General features: G+C 36.9%; 1 protein-coding gene across 3 annotated transcripts in view; it reads left to right on the forward strand.

Moving 5' to 3' along the window:
- Positions 1-19,215, forward strand: part of Klhdc10 (kelch domain containing 10) — an 82,472-nt gene that overhangs the window by 14,693 nt on the left and 48,564 nt on the right. For all 3 annotated transcript variants that reach the window (XM_013503269.1, XM_005402420.2, XM_005402421.2), the window contains exon 2: positions 10,981-11,067. In XM_013503269.1, coding sequence (XP_013358723.1) covers positions 10,981-11,067 — 87 coding nt within the window. The remainder of the gene's footprint in view (positions 1-10,980; positions 11,068-19,215) is intronic.

Here is a 19,215-nt window from a genome sequence, read left to right on the forward strand (position 1 = left end):
TGTGCTGCTGAGCTAAACCCCTAGCCAGTCTTGGACTTAATTATGATTTTAAGTCTGAAATGTGCCTGTGATTTTATAAAAAAAAATACTTCATTGCAGATATTTTTGTGAAACTCTGTTTTTTAAAATTCTTGTTTCAACCAGGTGTGGTGGCATACACCTATAATCCCAGCACTTGGGAGGCTGAGGCAGGAGGATCACAACTTCAAGTACAGCCTAGGGAACTTTAGCAAGATTCCATCTCATAAAAGAATAAAGGGAAGTATTCATTCTTGCTTTGAAATAAAAAATTTTTTTGAGACAGGGTCTCACTATGTAGTTCAGGCTGTCCTTGAACTCACTATGTAGCACAGGCTAGCCTCGAACTTGAAGTGATCCTATAGGCACATATTACTATGCTGAGCTGAAGAATAGATGTTTCTGAAGAGCATAATAAAAGATAGTTAATAGGAAGTAGGGAGATAGATCTTTCTCAAATAGGAAGGGAATTAAGAGATGGAAGGGAGAGGAAAGGGAAGGGAAGTGGATTTAAAAGGAATTCAGATGTGCTATGTACGTGTACCATCTCCTCACAATGTAAACATTATGTACTGCAAATGTATACTAATAAAAAGTAAAAAAAAAATCAAGATTTGTTTGTAGAACAAAAAGTACGCATTTCTGAATGTAATACTTCATTCAGATGTCTTACTAGTAATCCTATTTACTTCGGTAGTATTCATAGCTGATATTTTTTAGCTTTACATTCAAGATATTCTTACTGGCTTTCTACTTTTTCCATAATAGAATTCTTACCAGTTATTCACAATAGCATTTTAAAATATTATGCCTTTTATACATTTCCTGTAATGGAAGTGTTAATTTTACTGTACTTTTTGGTACCACTGGGAATCTAATATGTTGTAAGGTATCTTACACATGTCCTGATTTTGCCATGACCCGGATACTGAAGCTATCCAAGCTTTTGAAATAAAATTGTAAATCCCCTCTAAATAAATATTAGCCTTTTAAAACGGTTTTTAAAATGCCAGATTTAAAAAATTTATTTTAGTTTTTTGAGACAGTCTTGCTATGAAGTTCACAGTGACCTTGAAATCACTGTGTATGTGGCCCAGGCTAACTTCAAACTTGCAGGGATACTCTTGCTTCAACTTCATGAGTGCTGGGATTACAGGCATATGCCACCACACTCGGCTTAATTATTTTTTAAAATAAGCTCACAACAAGCCAACTAGTGTTGTGTCTTGGGAACCACTATAATGTAGGTAATTGTAAGATGTGAAGTACGTGTGATTCCTTTTGGGAACTGTAGAATTTTTAGAGCTTTAGAGACCATATGCTATACATATAGTTGACAGAGTATTTATAGTTAATTCTTCCCATAAAAGATTAAACTGGGCCAAAAGGGTAGAGTTTTTATTTCAAAGTTTATTTCAAAGCCTTGGCAGCCATTCATAAATATTAAGAATGTGGTGATGCTATTTTAAATCAGAGTATTCTGGGAATGTTATGTTTATTAGATTCAGACTTAATATTGTAATCTAACACAGGTTTATGAATTATGATACTTTTGACTAATATAGGTAAATATGTAAAAATTCCTAGCCTATTTTTAAAAAATGAGAGTCTGTTCAGGAATTCAGTCATTTATAAAGATAAGTGGTTTCAATATCAGATCTGCCTGTGCCCCTTTTCTCCCCCACTAACAAAAACTCAACTAATGATCTCATTTTTTTTCCATAAAAGGATATTTGAATAACAAATATTATAGATCAAAATGACAGAGAAGAGCATAAGATTTGAAAATGTCTCTCAGTACGCTATGATTGCTTCGTATATATAGAAGGAAAGAAGTTCTATGCTAGGCCTACCTTTTTCTACAAAAATTGAGAGTAGTGTTGGAGGAGATAAGAGAAAGAAATGAAGAAAAAATTGCAGCAAGGCAGGAGAAAGCAGTGTAAATAAGCCACAACCACAAGACTTCATGAGCAACAGAAATGTCAAGCAACAGAGATAACAAGAACCAAGAATTTCCATTCATTTATCCATTTATCTGTCTCTTGGTGTCAGACATATGTGAGGTGGTTTATAAACACACATATGAAAATAAAATATTTAGAATAAATATCTGGAGGGTGTAGGGGCAAAGAGTTGGTCTGCCTCAGTAACTCCCTACAGGTACATTTCCCGTGTCCTAGGGTAGTGTCATAGGAGAGAGTGCGAAGTCAACAGCTGTTCACACCCTGGCTGGAAGAGTCAGAAAGGCATCAGAGTGCATGTTCAGGTTGCCAGTTGTTCTTAAACCATTCTTTTTAACTTCTGAAACCCACCTGATGGGAAATACTACCATCATTCTCAGTTGGAATGGTTCACTGAGGTGGTATGATAGCATAGAACACAGGAGAATGGAGAGAAGACCAGAATCTTGGAACAGACCGTAACTTCTTTGGGAGATTGTGAGATTGGGAGACTGGGTCTTTATTGAGAATCACTGCCTTGGTATTCTTCATTTATTCACTTAAGTATTTATTATTAAATGCCTCCATTGGACATTTCTTTTGATTTAGATTCAAAATACATGAGTTGAATTCCAGATTTTCACTTGCTACCTAGGTGACCCTGTGCAAATTACTTAATCTCACTGTGCCTTAGTTGCCTCATCCATAAATTGGAAATCATTGTAGTAATAGCTATCTTGAAGTATCATGTGGAAGATTAAATGAGTTCTCTTGGGGCTGGGGATTTAGCTCAGCGGCAAAGCGCCTGCCTGGCAAGCGCAAGGTCGTGAGTTCGATTCCCGGTACTGGAGAAAAAAAAAAAAAAAAAAAAAAAAAAGAGTTCTCTTAACAGTACTATTCATGTATTTAGTTGCTTATATATCTATAATGCTATTACTAATCAAACAAAACACTACAAAATTACATTGTAATTTATATTTGTATTTATCTTGTATTTATTTGTATAACACTGTTTCAAAAAGATTTGAGATGGAACTAGAGCTTCCTAAGGAATACTGTACACAAAAGAAGCACAACAGACCTGAGATACGGGCTCAGATTTTCTTGTTTTGAAAGGCAAAAGACAGAAATTTTAAAATGAGTATATATATATATGTGAGATGCAGATAATCAATACTGATTCTCTTAAATTTAAGATAGTCATTTATTGAACAAGTGAGTCAGTGCTAGCTCAAAGTTTGCCATTGGGAAGTGCTAGAGAGATGCCTTTTCTGGGTAGACATTGTCCCATGGGTTATACTGAGAGCAGAGCAAAGGCTAGATTAAGCCCCCCTTAGTTAATTGGCCTAGAGCTCTTGTATAGCAAGTAATTTGTACACCTGTGTGGATTGCTTGTAAATACAGTATTAATTTTCTGCTCTTCTGAGATTCTTTTCTTTTTTGGTGGTGGTATTGGGGATTGAACCTAGGGCTTTTGCACTGAGCTACACCCCCCTTTATTTTATTCTGAAGCAGGGTCTTGGTAAGTCACTAAGTTGTTCAGCTGGGCTTGAGCTTGGAATCCTCTTGCCTTAGCCTCCCAGAGTGCTGGGATTACACAAGTATACCATCATGTGTGGCTGTTGAAATTCTTTATAGATGCTGAATTGTATAAGCAGGACCGTACCAGGTGGAATAGCCACCTAAATGAGAATTCTTAGGTCATATTCTCTATCAGTAGTTTTAATTATAAAATATTCATTTTTGATATATTATTTAGAAATTTAATCTATCCTATATCAGTATCATACTTTAAAATTTCATTTTGATTTTTATTTAACTTTAATGCTTTTGAGATTATTTAGGTTCACATGAAGTTTTTGTTTGTTTGATTATTTTTTGGTTTCTTTATTTTTTTTTATTTTTTTATTTTTTGGTTTCTTGATATGTAATTTAGGGTGGCTTTGAACTCACTATTTACCTCAGGCTGTACTTGAACTCACAGTGATCTTCCTGCCTCAAACTCGTAGGTGCTGGGATTGCAGACATGTGCCACCATGCCTATCTACATAAGGTTTTAAAAATAATAATAATGTGATCCATATATCTTTTACCCAGTTCCCAGTTGTACAATGACATAGCAAATAAATCGACATTGATACAATCTACTGACCTTACTTAGATTTCATCAGTTTTATATAGACCCACTTGTATGTATGTATTGAGTTCTATATAATTTTATCATGTGTAGATTTGTGTAAGCACCACTGTCAAAACACAGAGCAGTTTCCTCAGAAGGCTCCCCGACGTTACTCTTATAACCACAGCTACTTCTAGCAGACCAATGGTGACAACTAATCTGTTCACCATTTCCTTAGTTTTGTCCATTTCCAGCAGGTTATGTAAATAAAACCACACAATATGTAACCTTTTCACACTGTTTTTATATTCAGCATAAACCCCTTAAGAACCATCCAGTTGTCACATATATCAGTAGTTCATAGATGTACCACAGTTTACTTAACCACTTATTCACTGCAGGACATTAGATTGTTTTCATGTTTTAGCTGTTGTGAATAGAACTGTTACAAACATTTGTGCAGAGGTTTTTTGTGTGAACAACATAAATTTTCATTTCTTTGGGATAAATGCCCAAGAATGTAATTGCTGAGTTGTATGGTAAGTACATGTTTAGGTTTGTAGGAAACTGCTACAGTTTCCTTTTTTCAGAGTAGCTATACTATCTTATATTTCTATAAGCAATGTTTTGAAGCAAGTGATCTAGTTTCTATGCCTGTTTGGCAATATTTCGTCTTTTAATCTTATGTATTCTGATGGATATATGGTGCATGATGTGTTTTGATAAAACCCAAAACCCAGGGTATTTTGGAAAAATATAACTAGTCTTCCTAGTTTTGAAGAAACTCAGAACTGACTGACTTCTTACACTGTGTATGCCATCAGGTTCCTGTAAAATGAGGCTTTTGGTGTCTTATATCAGTTGATTTAGTAATTGGCCCCAAATAACATCAGTAACTGTTAATATATTAGCATCAGTACCATCTGCAAATCAGAGCCAATTTCATGTTGTATTTCCAAAGGCACTGTTATGCTTTGCACATAGTAGTTACTTGGTATGTATTCGTAAAGCAAAAGTATATTGAGGTAGGCTCATCTGTGAACATAGCAATTGCTATAAGGATATCAGTGTTCAATGATGAGGAAGGATGGTTGCAAAGTCAGCTAGTTACAGACTGGATCTTACAAGGCAAAAGTAAGTTTGAGGCACCATGTATTTGGGTCTTCAATTTCTCTGAATGAGTTTTTATAATACTCAGTGTTTAAAAATATTGAATGTTATTTGTTACATTTGTTCCTAGAAATTATATAACCCTTTTTAACTGGTGACTTTTGATGTTGTCTTAAGTAGTACTTTCAATTAAAGTTTTCATTTTATAATTATAGATTTTTTGTGTATTTGTATCCAATAATCTTCTAAATTCAATTCTTAGTTCTAATTGTAGATTGTTTCAGATTTTCCCCTTAAGGCAGTCATGTCATCTGCAAATAGTTTTACTTCTTCCTTTCCAATCCTTAGCCCTTTTATTTTCCTTTTCTTGCCTTAGCACCCTTGTGCGAGCTTCCCCTGACCCTGCAGGGAGAAGTGAAGATAGTGAACACGGTTGTCTGACCGTAGCTCCAGCAGGGTGTGCTGGGCGAGGGTGGTACCACGAGCTACATCCCTGTGCCCTGGGCTGCTTTCTGAGATTCAGTGAAAAATAATTAGTATTTTCCTTTAAGTGTTGTCAGCTGTAGGTTTATTGAAGTTGTCTTTTATCAGATTGAAGAAATTTTTTTCTAAGTTTACTTTGTATTGAATTTTATCAAATGCTTTGTCTATCTTTGTTAAGATTTTTCTACTTATTCTGTTAATGCAGTGGATTATACTAATTAATTTTTGAATGTCAAATCCGCTTTGGAATATGTTTTACTTATGACGTATTATGAATTTTATGTAACTTTGATTTATTGTTTGCTTAGGATTTTCATGCCTATGTTTCTAAGGGATGTTGACTGATAATTATTTTTAGTGTTCTTATTTGGTTTTGATACCAGTCTCATAAATGAATTTCTTCATTCTCTGAAAGTATTTGTGTAGAGCAGGTAATAAATCTTCATTAAATATTTGGAGAAGTTTACCACTGCAACCATCTAGTACTTTAACTTTTTTTTACCTAATATATAAAGTTATATTTTTCTGTCACTCTGTTTTCACTTTCTGTCTACTTTATATTCTGAACAGCACAAAGGCTTTAACATTCTTCTGCTTTCCTTTCTCCCAGCTTCCTTCCCACACTACAGTTCATTCTGCTGATACCATCTGAGATTGTCCTTTTGAGTATAAGAATTTGTGTTTCAGTCTCACCTCCACCTGACAGTGCTTATTTAACCCTACAGGTTCTTTCTGCATACTCTTTTCTTGTGCTTTGTTATTCTTGGATTATTTTTTATTCCAGATACATATCTTTGAGTAATTCTTTCTTCAGAAATCTGAGGGAAGCAAACTTATAGTGTCTTTGCACATACAAAAATGTATTTTTGGGGCTGGGGATTTAGCTCAGTGGCACAGCGCCTGCCTAGCAAGCACAGGGTCATGAGTTCGATTCCTGGTACCAGAAAAAAACAAACAAAAACAAAAACAAAAAAATGTATTTTTTCACTCTCATACATGAATTCTTAAGAATTTGAGTAGGTATAGAGTTTTCTGTTTAAAAGTATGTCCTGTTGTCCCAGGACCACTTGTTGAAAAGATGACTCCTTTCTCACGGAGTAGTCTTGTCACCCTTGTGGAGCACTAATGGATCACAGACATTTGGGTTTACTTCTAAACCCTCAGTTCTATTCCATTGAGCTCCATGTCCGTCCTTATGCCAGTGCCCCAGTATTTGAATATTGTATCTATCTTTGTAGTAAGTTTTGAAATCAGGAAATGTGTCTTCCTGTTTACTTTTTTTTTTTTTTAAACATCGTTGTAGAATTCTGAGTTCCTTGTATTTCCATATGAAGTTTAGGATAGTTTGTTCATTGCTGCAAAGAAAAAAATAGCATTTGGAATTTTGATAGAGAATGCTTAGTTTTCTCTGGTACCTTAACATTCATATTTCATGTTTGACTTGGTTTTATATTTACTCATCCTTATTTGAGAGTCCTTCTTAGCTGTTCTGTGAATGCTGCACCTGTTTATTGTAGTGGGTCCTTACTGATTGTGGGTGGGGATAAGACAGGATAGTGGACCTGTGACGAGCTGTACCAGCTGCCAGTCCTCTTTAGTGTGGTTGTCATTCATTTGGCCTGAATGTTAACATCCACACAGGGATCTGTTTTGTCTCTCTGATTCAAGTATCCATATTCATTGCCCCTACCTGGAGAATCACCCTTGTGTGATTTCTATGCTAGCCCCACTCAGGTGTTCTGTAAATTTTGTTTTAGTTCTTCTTACTGTCTTCCAAGTCTACGCTTACTTTACCTTGAAGCCTTCTCCCCTGCCTTTTTTGGCCTAGACCTCTACTCTCGTTATAGAGGACTGTGATTTTCTACTTTCATCTGACTTTACCAGCTTTTCGTCTTTTAGTGATTCCTCATAGTTCTAGTCTGCTAAGAGCATTTCTTTCTTCTGATTATGGACTTTTTTTGTAACATGGCTTCCAAGACTGGGGGATAGGTGAGTTTGCTTGTAGTGTGCTCAGCTACCATCTCCATTCAGCCCGTGGCTATGTATGTTATGTTTATAGTGAAATAAGATTAGTAAAAAGAAGAAAAAAAATTTTTTTGTTTTTTGAGACAGGGTTTCATGATGCAGTTCAGGCTGGCCTTGAACTCACTTTGTAGCCTCGAACTTGAAGTGATCCTCCTGCCTCAGCCTCCTGAGTGCTGGGATTACAAGTCTGCACCACCATACCCAGCTTAAAATTTTTTTTTTAAATTAGCAAATATTTGATGAAATCATTGAAGAAATTATGTTTTTCATTTTTAAGATAGCTTTTTAAGCAATCAGTAATGAAGATTAGCAGTTTGAATGTATAAGCCTGAAAACTTTAATAAACAAAAGTTCAGATCAGGAATGTACTTATATGACTGAAGAGGCGTGTTTGTTTAAAAAGTAAATGAATATGCATGTGTTAGTGCTGCACTGCTGTGTTGCTTGCTTCACTTTTTCCTGCTCTTTGGATGAAAGAACACTTGGGTTCTGAAGTCAGTGCCTGCTCTACCCGAATAACCTCCAGGGAGTCAGTGTTGACCTGTGCCGTGACAGAGTCCTGCTGGTTGCTGAGAGAGATACATGCCAAAGATGTTTGATGGAAGCTCTGAAAAGACATTTTAAAAAAAGATCTTTTTTTTTTTCCCATATGTTGGAGATCAAACCCCCAGCCCACAAAAGGATCTTTGATTACAGCTGTGGTTCCGTAGTTTTCAGCGTTACTCCTTCAGTGTTACTGCAAAGACGTTTTAGACTTCACGTGGGTTACTAAACAGCATTGAAGGGCTAATGAGCACTACCCAAGTTGTAACTACTGTTAACACTTTGGCATGTCTTTTGCAGTAATTTTTAAAAATCATACTTTAAACAAAGAAATAGGGTATTATTTTTCTTATAGTCCGAATTAATGTCTACTCAGTGAGAAAGCTTGGAATTAATAAAGATCATAACAGAGGAAAAGACAAAAAACACCCAGAGATGACCACAATTAAAATTTGGTGTATATCTTTCCTGTATTCTGCATGAATATATACTTTTTGTTTACTAAATTGATATACTCTGATACCATTTTATAACTTCTTCATTTGCAATATATGTGAGTGTTTTGTCATGTTAACAGTCTTGATACACTTTTTAAGTCGTATGTAGAACATGAATATATTTAAGTATGTTTATTTAACATACTTAACTATCATTGGATATTGCAAGTGTTTCTAAATTTTTACCATTATAAATGATATCATAGTTAATATCTTTCTCGGTACATTTTTCCATGCACTATGATTGTTTCTTTAGGAATAGATTCCTAGAAGTGGAATAGCTGGGTCAAAGGGTATGTACATTTTAACACTTTTGATACATCAAAATGTCAAGTTTTAAGCTAATCACTTGTTATATTCTAATATTGCTATCTAATTGTTTTATGTGTCTGTCTTGTCTCTCTAATTAGAGTGTAAGCTTCTTGAGGGTGCGGGAAGTTGTCATACACCTTATGTCCCCGTTTGACAGTATGGCTTCCTGTGCTGGACTCAGTAGACATCAACACATGTCATACTGGTTCAAAGCAGTGGTTCTCCAGATTCTTGGATGTCATAAACCTGACCTCAAAAAAGAAAAAAATTTGTACATAGACATAAGTTTGCAAATTTTCTCTTTTTCTGAGAATGTTTAAAACAATTACCATTTTCTATCATCATCATATCATAAAATGAATATTTAACAATAAAAAGTTTATAATCTGTGAAGAAAGGCCCTTTGAAGAGAAAAGTTTAGATTTTTGAAAAACTCACTACTCACATGTTTCTTATTTTGTGTTGTTCTGAGACTCTTCACGTTAGCCCGGCAGTGGGCTGTGGACTCACATTTAGGATCCACTGATTTAAAGGATTTAGAGGATTAAAACGTAAACCCTTTGCAAAATTAATAATTCTCTTTCTTACAAGTCTGTCTTTCCCACAGTATTAACTGCACATGTATAGGTATGTCATTTCATTACACAGAATTTGTGTATCTCTGTGTACAAATTTTATAGTAAGCAACCTAGACCTTATTGCTTAACATCTAAATGAATTTCCAAAGACCACCATTAAAAACTATTCTCTTTGTAGGGAATTTAAGTCATGGTGTTTTAGACTTGGAAGGCCTAGGCTTGAATCCTCTGATATTCAGTCATTTAAAGTTTTTTTCTTTTTTTTGGTGCTGGAAATCAATCTTAGGATCTCGCACTTGCCTGGCAGGTGCTGTGCTGCTGAGCTGTATCCCCAGCCCCTCAGTCACTCAGTTTTACTTTAGTTCCTTACTTATAAAATGATGATAATATCTTCCTCAGGGTGGTTTTATAGTCCTTGTTATAGCAGTTACATCTGCCTTCCTCAGAGGATGAACTCCTAAGAGTCATATACTACTTTTTAAACCCTAGGTCCTAGCGTAGGACCTCAGGCATAGCAGGTGCTTAATAAAATGACTTGAATCAATACAGGATTGTTCTTAGAATTATATGAGGTAATATATGTGGAAGCTCTTAGTAAACTTTTAATGCTATACAAACATGTTTTTATTGTCAATAAGAGCTATCTTTGGGAGCTATCAATACTTTGGAAGAGAAAAATCACTCCATTTAGTAGTTCCATAAATATATTGCACTTTTCTTCTGTTTTATAAGAAAACAAGTTTTAATTTGGGTTAATGTAGAGTTAATTTGCTTCCTGGGAAGGCAGATGAACTCCCCTCTCCACCCCATGGAAGTGCCAAGATAGTAAGTAAATATTTGCTTCATTTGGTTACTGTCATATAATTTTATTTATAATAAGATCAGCTTATTTCATGTTTAAAGACTGGTGCCCATTGCTTTATAACTAATAAAAGAAGTATACCACGCCTTGAAGAGAACAGGCGCCTATGTTCTACTCAGTCAGTTTTGGGTAGAGCTCCTTTCTTGACATTCACTGATGTGGAGACATCATTGTTTCTTGTGTTTGTAAAGCTCCTGGTGAATGTTTGCCACGCATTGGCATTGTGATGATGGAGTACGCAGACTTTGAACCATAACCATGAAAAAAAGATGCACATAATTGTATTCTTTGGGGATAAGAGTTGAATACCTTCATCACTGCTTGTATCTTAATTTAAGTTTAACCTCCAAAAGAGTTAAATGCTACATTATTTCCTTTCTGTATTCAAGTATTGTTTTGTTTCCTGTTTTTCTGTCTTTATAACTACAATAACTATGTATTATTTGCCATGTGCTATATGTGTCTGACTTATTGCTGATAATTGTGGTAACAGGTAAGAAGAGAATACGATGGGACCCAGTTAGGAGGCGCTTCATTCAGTCCTGTCCCATCATAAGGATCCCTAACAGGTTTTTGAGAGGTGGGTGATAACTAGCAAGAGATCTGTGCTTCGTACGGGTTAAAGGGAATTTTAAATGAATTTCTAAACAAATTTCTTGTCTTAATAGCTAAAATTGGTTTAAGAAAAGTGTAGAACTTAGTATCATATTGATCATTATTGGAATTGTAATTTTAAGTTTTGCTAAGTTAGAATCTCTTAATGTATATTAGTTGGTAGAAATAAATTCTCACTGATTTCAGTGGTATTCCACTGTAACCACATTAGAAAGGACTTTGAGTGAATAATTTATAAAATATGAATGAGGAAAAATTCTTAGGTATTATTTATAAAAAGAGAAGATTAAATTATATAATATATAAAATTTAAAAATTTCTTATGTCAAATACCATAAATAAAAAGAAGGAAATACTTGTACAGATGGTTAATACCATGAGCTTACAAAGAGCTCTTAGAAATCAATAGGCTTAAAGCAAACGGCTGCTAGGAAAAATAAGTAAAAGGTACAAATAATCAATTCACAGAGAAGAAATGCCAGTAAATATAAGCAAATATTTATCTTCACTGTTGTTATAAACACAACAATCAGAACACTAAGATATTTTCACCTATTACAAAGACTAAAAATAATACTCAGTGATGGCAAGGGTATTGAAAAATAAAGCTTAACTATTGAAGAAAGTGTGAATTTTGTGTACCCTTTCTAGAACCAATTTGGCAAATATATCAAATCCTTAAACTGTTTATACCCTTTGACCTGGCAGTTCTTACTTTTAGAAATGTCACATTCTTCCTACTTTTTATTTTTCTACCAAAATGTACTCCACGTTGGAAAAAAAAAATCTCAGAAGAGTATTGAAAACTCTGGTTCACACTATTTTTCTAGATATACCAAGCTGTTAAACAGCATGTTTAATGTTGTAACTTGGATTTTATTAAATTACTTATAGCCTGTTGAATTTTAACTGAAGAAATAAAAGCAAAAACTAGGAAAAAGTTCTGCAGCCGCTGTATTTACTTATTTATTTATTTGTGTCTTTGAGACAGGGTCTCACTATGCAGTTCAGGCAGGTCTTGAGCTCACTTTTTAGCCCAGGTTGGTCTTGAACTCACAATGATCCCCTGCCTCAGCCTCCTGAGTGCTGGGATTACAGGCGTGCACCACCATTCCTGGCTAACCTGTTTTTAGTAGCCAAGCTTCAGAGCATGAAAAGAACAAAACCAGGCCTAAATTAATCAAGATAAGATACTTAGAGTTGTTTGCCATCTTTTAGCATAAACAATGTTATTGATAAAAATTAAGGGGTGGGCTGGGGATACAGCTTAGTGGCATGGTGCCTGCCTGGCAGGTGCAAGGTCCTGAGTTTGATTCCTGGTACCAAAAAAAAGGGGGGGTGGGTAATTTTATAGTATGTGACAGAAAGCACATTGTGCACATGTACCCAGGCAGCCATATCTAATTTTATAATATTTTTCTTCGGTTTATAAATTACAATGCTAATTTATTGATTCACAAAGAGAAATCAAACTTGGGCTACATGAAGCATAAATTAAGCTTTATAATTTATTATATTATTAATGTTATTTAATTATTTTAACTATAATTCTGAGCTGGGTGTGGTGGCGCATACCTGTAATCCCAGCACTTGGGAGGCTGAGGCAGGAGGATCATTGTGAGTTTGAGACCAGCCTGGGCTACAAAGTGAGCTCAAGGCCAGCCTGAACTGCATAGCAAGACCCTGTCTCAAAAAGATCAAAAAAGACTAAAAAAAAAAAAAATTATAGTTCTGCTTACCATATATAAGCATAATAAGGGAATAGTTTAATAAGGATATAGAATTCAGCATCGTAACATTAAAATATAAATGTAAGAACAAAAGAAACAGTGAAATAACTGATTATATGTAGATGATGGGATTTTATTTTCTTTTGTATATTCTCTGCTTTCCAATGTTTTAATCATGGAAAAAAAGAGATTGCACTGCTAAGTTTCATACCCCTGGTTATTTGTAAGCCTTAAATTCAAACAGTGGCTGAGAAAGCTGTTCTTAGTTCTGCAGAGAGGAAGGGGGAATACATTCAGGATTAGCAGTGTCAAAACCAAGTCCTGAGGGCATCCTTTTTTTTTTTTTTTTTTTTTGTCTTTTTGAGACAGGATCTCGATATGGAGTTTAGACTGGCCTTGAGCTCACTTTGTAGCCCAGGCTGGTCTTGAACTCACAACAATCCTCCTGTCTCAGCCTCCCGAGTGCTGGGATTACAGGCGTGTGCCACCACTCCTGGCTCTGAGGGCATCCTTTAAATCAGTGGTCTTGTCTTTAGGGCTCACCTTCCTTGACCTGTTTGTAGTGTGAGATGCTGTTGACTACCTGCACCTTCTTAAATTTTTCTCTTCTTTTGGGTTGCATTACTGTATGATCCTAGGTGTTTTCCTCTACCTCTTTGGTTGCTCATTCTGTTTGCTTCACTAGCTTCTCCATACCCACTAAAGAGGGTACTTCCTGGCATTCCTCTGTCCTCTCCATGGCTTCCTTCAGCTACCTCATCAACTTTCTCGGGTTTAACTCTCTTTGTTTGTTCATTTGTTCATTCATTCTTTCAGCATTTCTTGATTGCCTCCTATGTATCAGGTACTGTGCTAGCTTGATCATGTAGATTACAGAGAATCAGGTAAACAGACAATTACAGAACAATGTGCGCTTAATTCTTCATGGTAAGTGCCCCGATGAGGTAACGTGGCATGGAAGCACACAGAACAGCTTCCTGACTCAGCTTGCAGGGATGAGGATGAAAGAGAAGTGGCCCTCAGGATGACTTTTCAAAAGTGACATGCCTCAAGGCCGAGTGGCTGTTATCAAGGGAGGGCTGGAGCCTCTCAAGCCAGGGGGACCGAGCAGCTTGAGTAAAGGCATGTAGGTGAAATTGGGTGTGGTGCCTACAGAGAACCTACAAAGTTCAGCACTGCGGGACAGAGGTGGCTGGAGGCTCATGAGGACCAAATGAAGTGCACATCTCTCAAGGGGAGTTTTCAGGACCTGTGTTTGATTTTCTAGCCAGTGAAGAGATTTAATTGGGCACAGGGTAACAGTTCTTTTTTTTTTTTTTTTGTCTTTTTGAGACAGGGTCTTGCTATGCAGTTCAGGCTGGCCTTGAGCTCACTTTGTAGCCCAGGCTGGTCTTGAACTTGCAACGATCCTCCTGCCTCAGCCTCCAGAGGGCTGGGATTACAGGCGTGGGCCATCACACCCAGCCCAGTGAAGAGATTTAATTGAAGGAACGTGTGTAAGATGATTGCAATTATCAAAGTGAGAAAGGGTGGAGCCTGCAGTTAAGGTAGTTGTAGTAGGAATGGAGAGTAGGGACTCACTCTGAAATATGAGGACATTCAATCACGTGGGACTGGAGAACTGACGGGAGAGAAGGAGGGAAGGGTCAGAAGGGGCTCCTAGCTTTCTGATAGACCATGGTGTTCTTCCTGGGTGTCGCGTAGGTGGGCAGGGGAGCAGGTTGTAGGAAATAGATGATAAATTCAGTTTGATCTCTGCAAATCATTGATAGCTTATCTTTCAATGCTTAGTCTAAAAGTTGTTTCTGGAGAACTTCTTTGGCAGGCCTGTTTCCTCTTTGCTTCTTTAACATCCATTCTAACAATTGTTTCCTTGGATGCTTTTGGAAGGCCTGTGCCCTGTGTTTTGATGACACCTCCATGTACCTACCTGTACCAGCACTTACTGCACAGAATTACAGGTGCTTTTTATTTTCTGTGCCTCCTGTCAGCCTGTAAGCTCCATACTTTTGAAACAGCTACTTCTAAGCCTGTCATTTTGGGAATCCTTTTTTTTTTTTTTGGGAATCCTTTATATTACCTCTGTTGGTGATTGAAGACAGTTTCATAGGGCCTTTTTTCTATCAGTAGATTCCTTTATAGGTCCTGCATCTTTTCAAGTGTCATTTCAGCACTGGCTTTGGCAGCACATATACTAAAATCAAGTGGCATTTCAATCAATTAAAAGTGTGGTGTAGTGAAAACAATTCTGATACAATAAAAAGTGTTTCCATTTTTCTCTGCTTCTCAGATATCATTGAAAAATAATAAAACAGATATAAGACAACAAATAAGCCATAACTGAATTTTAGAAACAGAAAGGGGAGGCTTTGAAGCTAGATTCCGTGTGTCTGAATACAAGCTCTGCCATTTTCCAATTATGTGACCTGGGGCAAGTTGCTTATTCTTTTTTATTTTTTCCCTTAGTTTCCTTGTCTGTAAAATTAGGATGATGAAAGATAACATATGGCATGTTATTTGTTTTTCTTTTAATACAAAAGACGTTAATATTTGTTTTTTCTAAACTAAAACCTCAATATTCAGGTTTAATTGCAGTGTTTGTGAAAAATAAGTGGGTTTTGGGTTGTACTTTGGGTGCTCTGAAAGGTTCATCATCACTGCCATAGAGCTATTGTGAAGATCCAGAGAGACAATGTGTACAGAGCACTCAGGAGAGTCTTTTACATTTAGCAAATGTTGAGCTAATGTTAGCTGCTATCATTATTTGCATTGTTAAAATACCAGGAATTTTGAGGAATTTCAAGGTACTCAGAAGCAGTTGGAATTATATTGATTGAGAAACTAGCACCAAATAAAATGTAGTCCAAAATAGGTGGTCCTGCTGCATGATGGAAATCGAGAATTTTTTAATAGGGCTCTTTCCTGAAACTCTAGTGTAGTATAGGAAGGGGGAGCAGGTTTGGGGGAAGATGGGCTATCAGGGCAAATGAGTAAAGGACAGTCTGCAAAACAGTTGCCTTTCCTACTGCTTCTCTGCCCCACTTCATACAAAGAGCTCTGGTGGTGGCATTAGTTCCCAGGATGAAGCCATGAGAACGCTTCTTCAGGAAAGGTCGGGAGTTTGTACTGTGCAGGTCTGGGCAGGCGTTGTGAGCCCTGACTGCAACTGGAGAACATGCGTAGTGTGCAGAGACCTAGATAATGGAGCCGCGGTAGATTCACCCAGGGTGTGGGGGCGGGGGGGGGGGACAAGAGAAAGAAAGGGGCTCGTCAAGGTTGGTGTGCCTTGAGAACCATCCTTTGGAATGTAGCCGGCCTTATTTTGGCAGGCTTATGTTCTGGTTTTTTTCTTCTAAAGGGAAACCTGCCAGTGTACCACTTAATCTGCAGTGTCTCACAGGCGTATTTCCCATTGAGAGGTTTTGGGGACAGATTAATACAATCGTTGAGGGAACACATATTTCTTAGGAGTACTAATCAATGTAGTACTTCTTTTATTAGTGTGAATAGGTGATCAAGACTCAGCAGACATTTCAGGAAAACTAGATTGGGAAGAGGTGAATAAGATGAACAAATAAAACAAGCTGCCCATTATCTTCTGTTCCTAAGAAAATTAGTGGCTTAGCTAATTGTTTTGAGACAGGGTCTCACTATATACCTGTGAGTTCAGGATGGCCTTGAACTCACTGTGTAGCCCGTACTGGCCTCAAACTTGTGTTGAGCTTTGTGCCTCAGTCGCCTGAGTGTTGAGATTAAAGGCCTGTGCCACCGTGCCTGGCTCAAGACCTTGTCTTAAAACTTAAAGAAAAAAAGCCCAATGGAAGGCCCTGGGTTCTATCCCCAGTATTTTTGCCTACGGTAATGAAGATAATGAAGAAGAAAAAGGCTGGACCTTTAGGAAGTTCTGATCACCTCAGGTATCTTCACAGAGGCAAGAATATGCTGGATCTGTAAATGAAAAACCAGCTGCCACAGATGAAAAGGAAAAGCCAGTGTGGTGGTCTGTGGTTGTGGTCCCTACTACTTGGGAGCTGAGAAGTTGTATGAGGACTGCTTGATCCCAGGACTTAAAGGCTGGCCTGGGCAACACAGAGAGCCTCCATCTCAAAACACAAAACTAATCATTAATATGTTAGTTCTATATTGAAGACCTTATTGCTGAAGTAAAAATTCACTTGGAAGTTAAATAATAGAAGGGCTTCAGTCCAGTTACTTTCAGGAAATTAAAGAAATATGAAAACCATAAAGTAAGACAACGGGGCGTGGTGGCACATGCCCGTAATTCTAGCACTTGGGAGGCTGAGGCAGGAGGATCACTTCGAGAAGCCAGCCTTGGCTACAAAGTGAGTGCAAGGCCAGCCTGAACTGCATAGAAACCTTGTCTTAAAAAGAGAAAAAAGTAAGAGCAGATAGAAGGTACTACATAAGGAAGAGTCACACTTTGAGGATGGTTCAAAATCATCTAGTATTCATTTCCTAAGAATTACAGAAGATACAACTGTAAGAAGGAACAGGAGAATATAAAAATAAACCAACAGAAAGCATGTTACCATGCTATTTATGATTCCAGAAGTAGAAAACAAGCTATAATGCCGGGCATGGTGGCGCACGCCTGTAATCCCAACGCTCAGGAGGCTGAGGCAGGAGGATCGTTTTGAGTTCGAGACCAGCCTGGGCTACAAAGTGAGCTCATGACCACCCTGAACTGCATAGTGAGACCCTGTCTCAAAAAAACAAAAACAAAAACAAAACAAGGTACATACAAAGACTGAAGACTGAGAATCAGACTGGTATTGGGTTCTCCTACAGCATGGGTTGTTAAAGGATAGTGCCTTTAGTGTTCTCAGGGGAAATTACTTTTTTATTTTTGAGACAGGGTCTCACTGTGTAATCCAGACTGGCCTTGAACTCGCAGCAATCTTGCCTCAGCCTCCCGATTCCTGAGGGGAAATTATTTTGAAGTTAAATTCTCTGCCCAGTCTCAGTAACATTTGGGGGAGGGTCAAAATAAAAACTGAAACTTGTACAACTTAGACCGATGTTGGGAAAATTAGTTGAAGGAGGTACTCCCAGTAAAGTACAAAATCCAAAAAAAAGGAAGAATTAGAGATAAGCAGTAGTGTGCAAAGAAACCAGTAAACTTAGAGTTGCATTTAAATAAAGGATCATAATGCCTTGTAAATTTGTAAGTGATTTCTAAGAATATGGAGGAGTAATACAAATATTGTGCATACATCCAAGTATAAAATTACTCTGTATTTGAAATTAAACAAATTGGGACTTAATGCTTAACTTCTTATACTTTTCTTCCTTTTTTTTTTTCTGAGACAGGGTCTTGCTATGTAGTTCAGACCGGCTTTCAACTCGCTTGTGTGGCCCAGGCTGGTCTTGAACTCACAATAATCTTCCTGCATTAGCCTTCTGAGTGCTGGGATTACAGGCATCTGCCACCACATCCAGCTACTTTTTTTTTGTTTTAAAGTATACAAGATCTTGTTAAAATAAAAATTCAAACAGTATGGAAATGCATAGGGTGAAAAGTGAAGATCTCTATTGCAAGGATATATAATGAATCTGTATGAAGCAGAGAAAAAAAAATTCAGTAGAAATATTTTTAAATGTCTTTAGCAAGTATTTACCAAAAGGAAAAATCAAAATGGCTGGTAAATATGAAAAGTATTTACCTTCCATAAAAATGAGAGCCGTGCTTACTGAAACCATGAGCTAGGTCCATAAACCTATGTTACTGGTGACACTGAAATGTCTGCAACAGTACTGAGTATTCACATGGATGTGAAATAGCAAGAATTCTCATGTGCTGTGGGTGAGTATGTAAATTGGTACAACCATTTTGAAAACATTTTTGCCTGACTTAGAATGGTACAAATTCATATTAAGGCCCAGAAATTCAATTTCTAGATTTTGTTGTTGTGGTTATGGTACTGGGGATTGAACACAGGGCCTTGTGCATGCTCTGCAAGCACTCTACCACTGAGCTACATCCCCAGCCAAATTTCTAGATTTATGGTCAACAGACATACAGAATTCTGTGCCCCTAAAAGAATGTACAAGATGTTTAATATTACCAGCCATAAATTTTAAAGCACCCAAATATCCCTGCACAATTTAGACTGGATAAATGAATTGTGATACATATTCATGTAAAGGCATACTATTTGGCAGTGGGAATAAACAGGCCACTTCTCCTATCCTTGGCAGCATGGACAAATTTCAAAAACATAACTACGAGTGAGAGTCCAGAAAGATTTGTATTATATCAATCTAACATCTTCTTCTTCTTCTTCTTCTTCTTCTTCTTCTTCTTCTTCTTCTTCTTCTTCTTCTTCTTCTTCTTCTTTCTTCTTTCTTCTTTCTTCTTTCTT

This window comes from Chinchilla lanigera, unplaced genomic scaffold, assembly GCF_000276665.1.
Source record: "Chinchilla lanigera isolate Chin_1 unplaced genomic scaffold, ChiLan1.0 scaffold00078, whole genome shotgun sequence".
NCBI classification, from domain to species: Eukaryota; Metazoa; Chordata; class Mammalia; order Rodentia; family Chinchillidae; genus Chinchilla; species Chinchilla lanigera.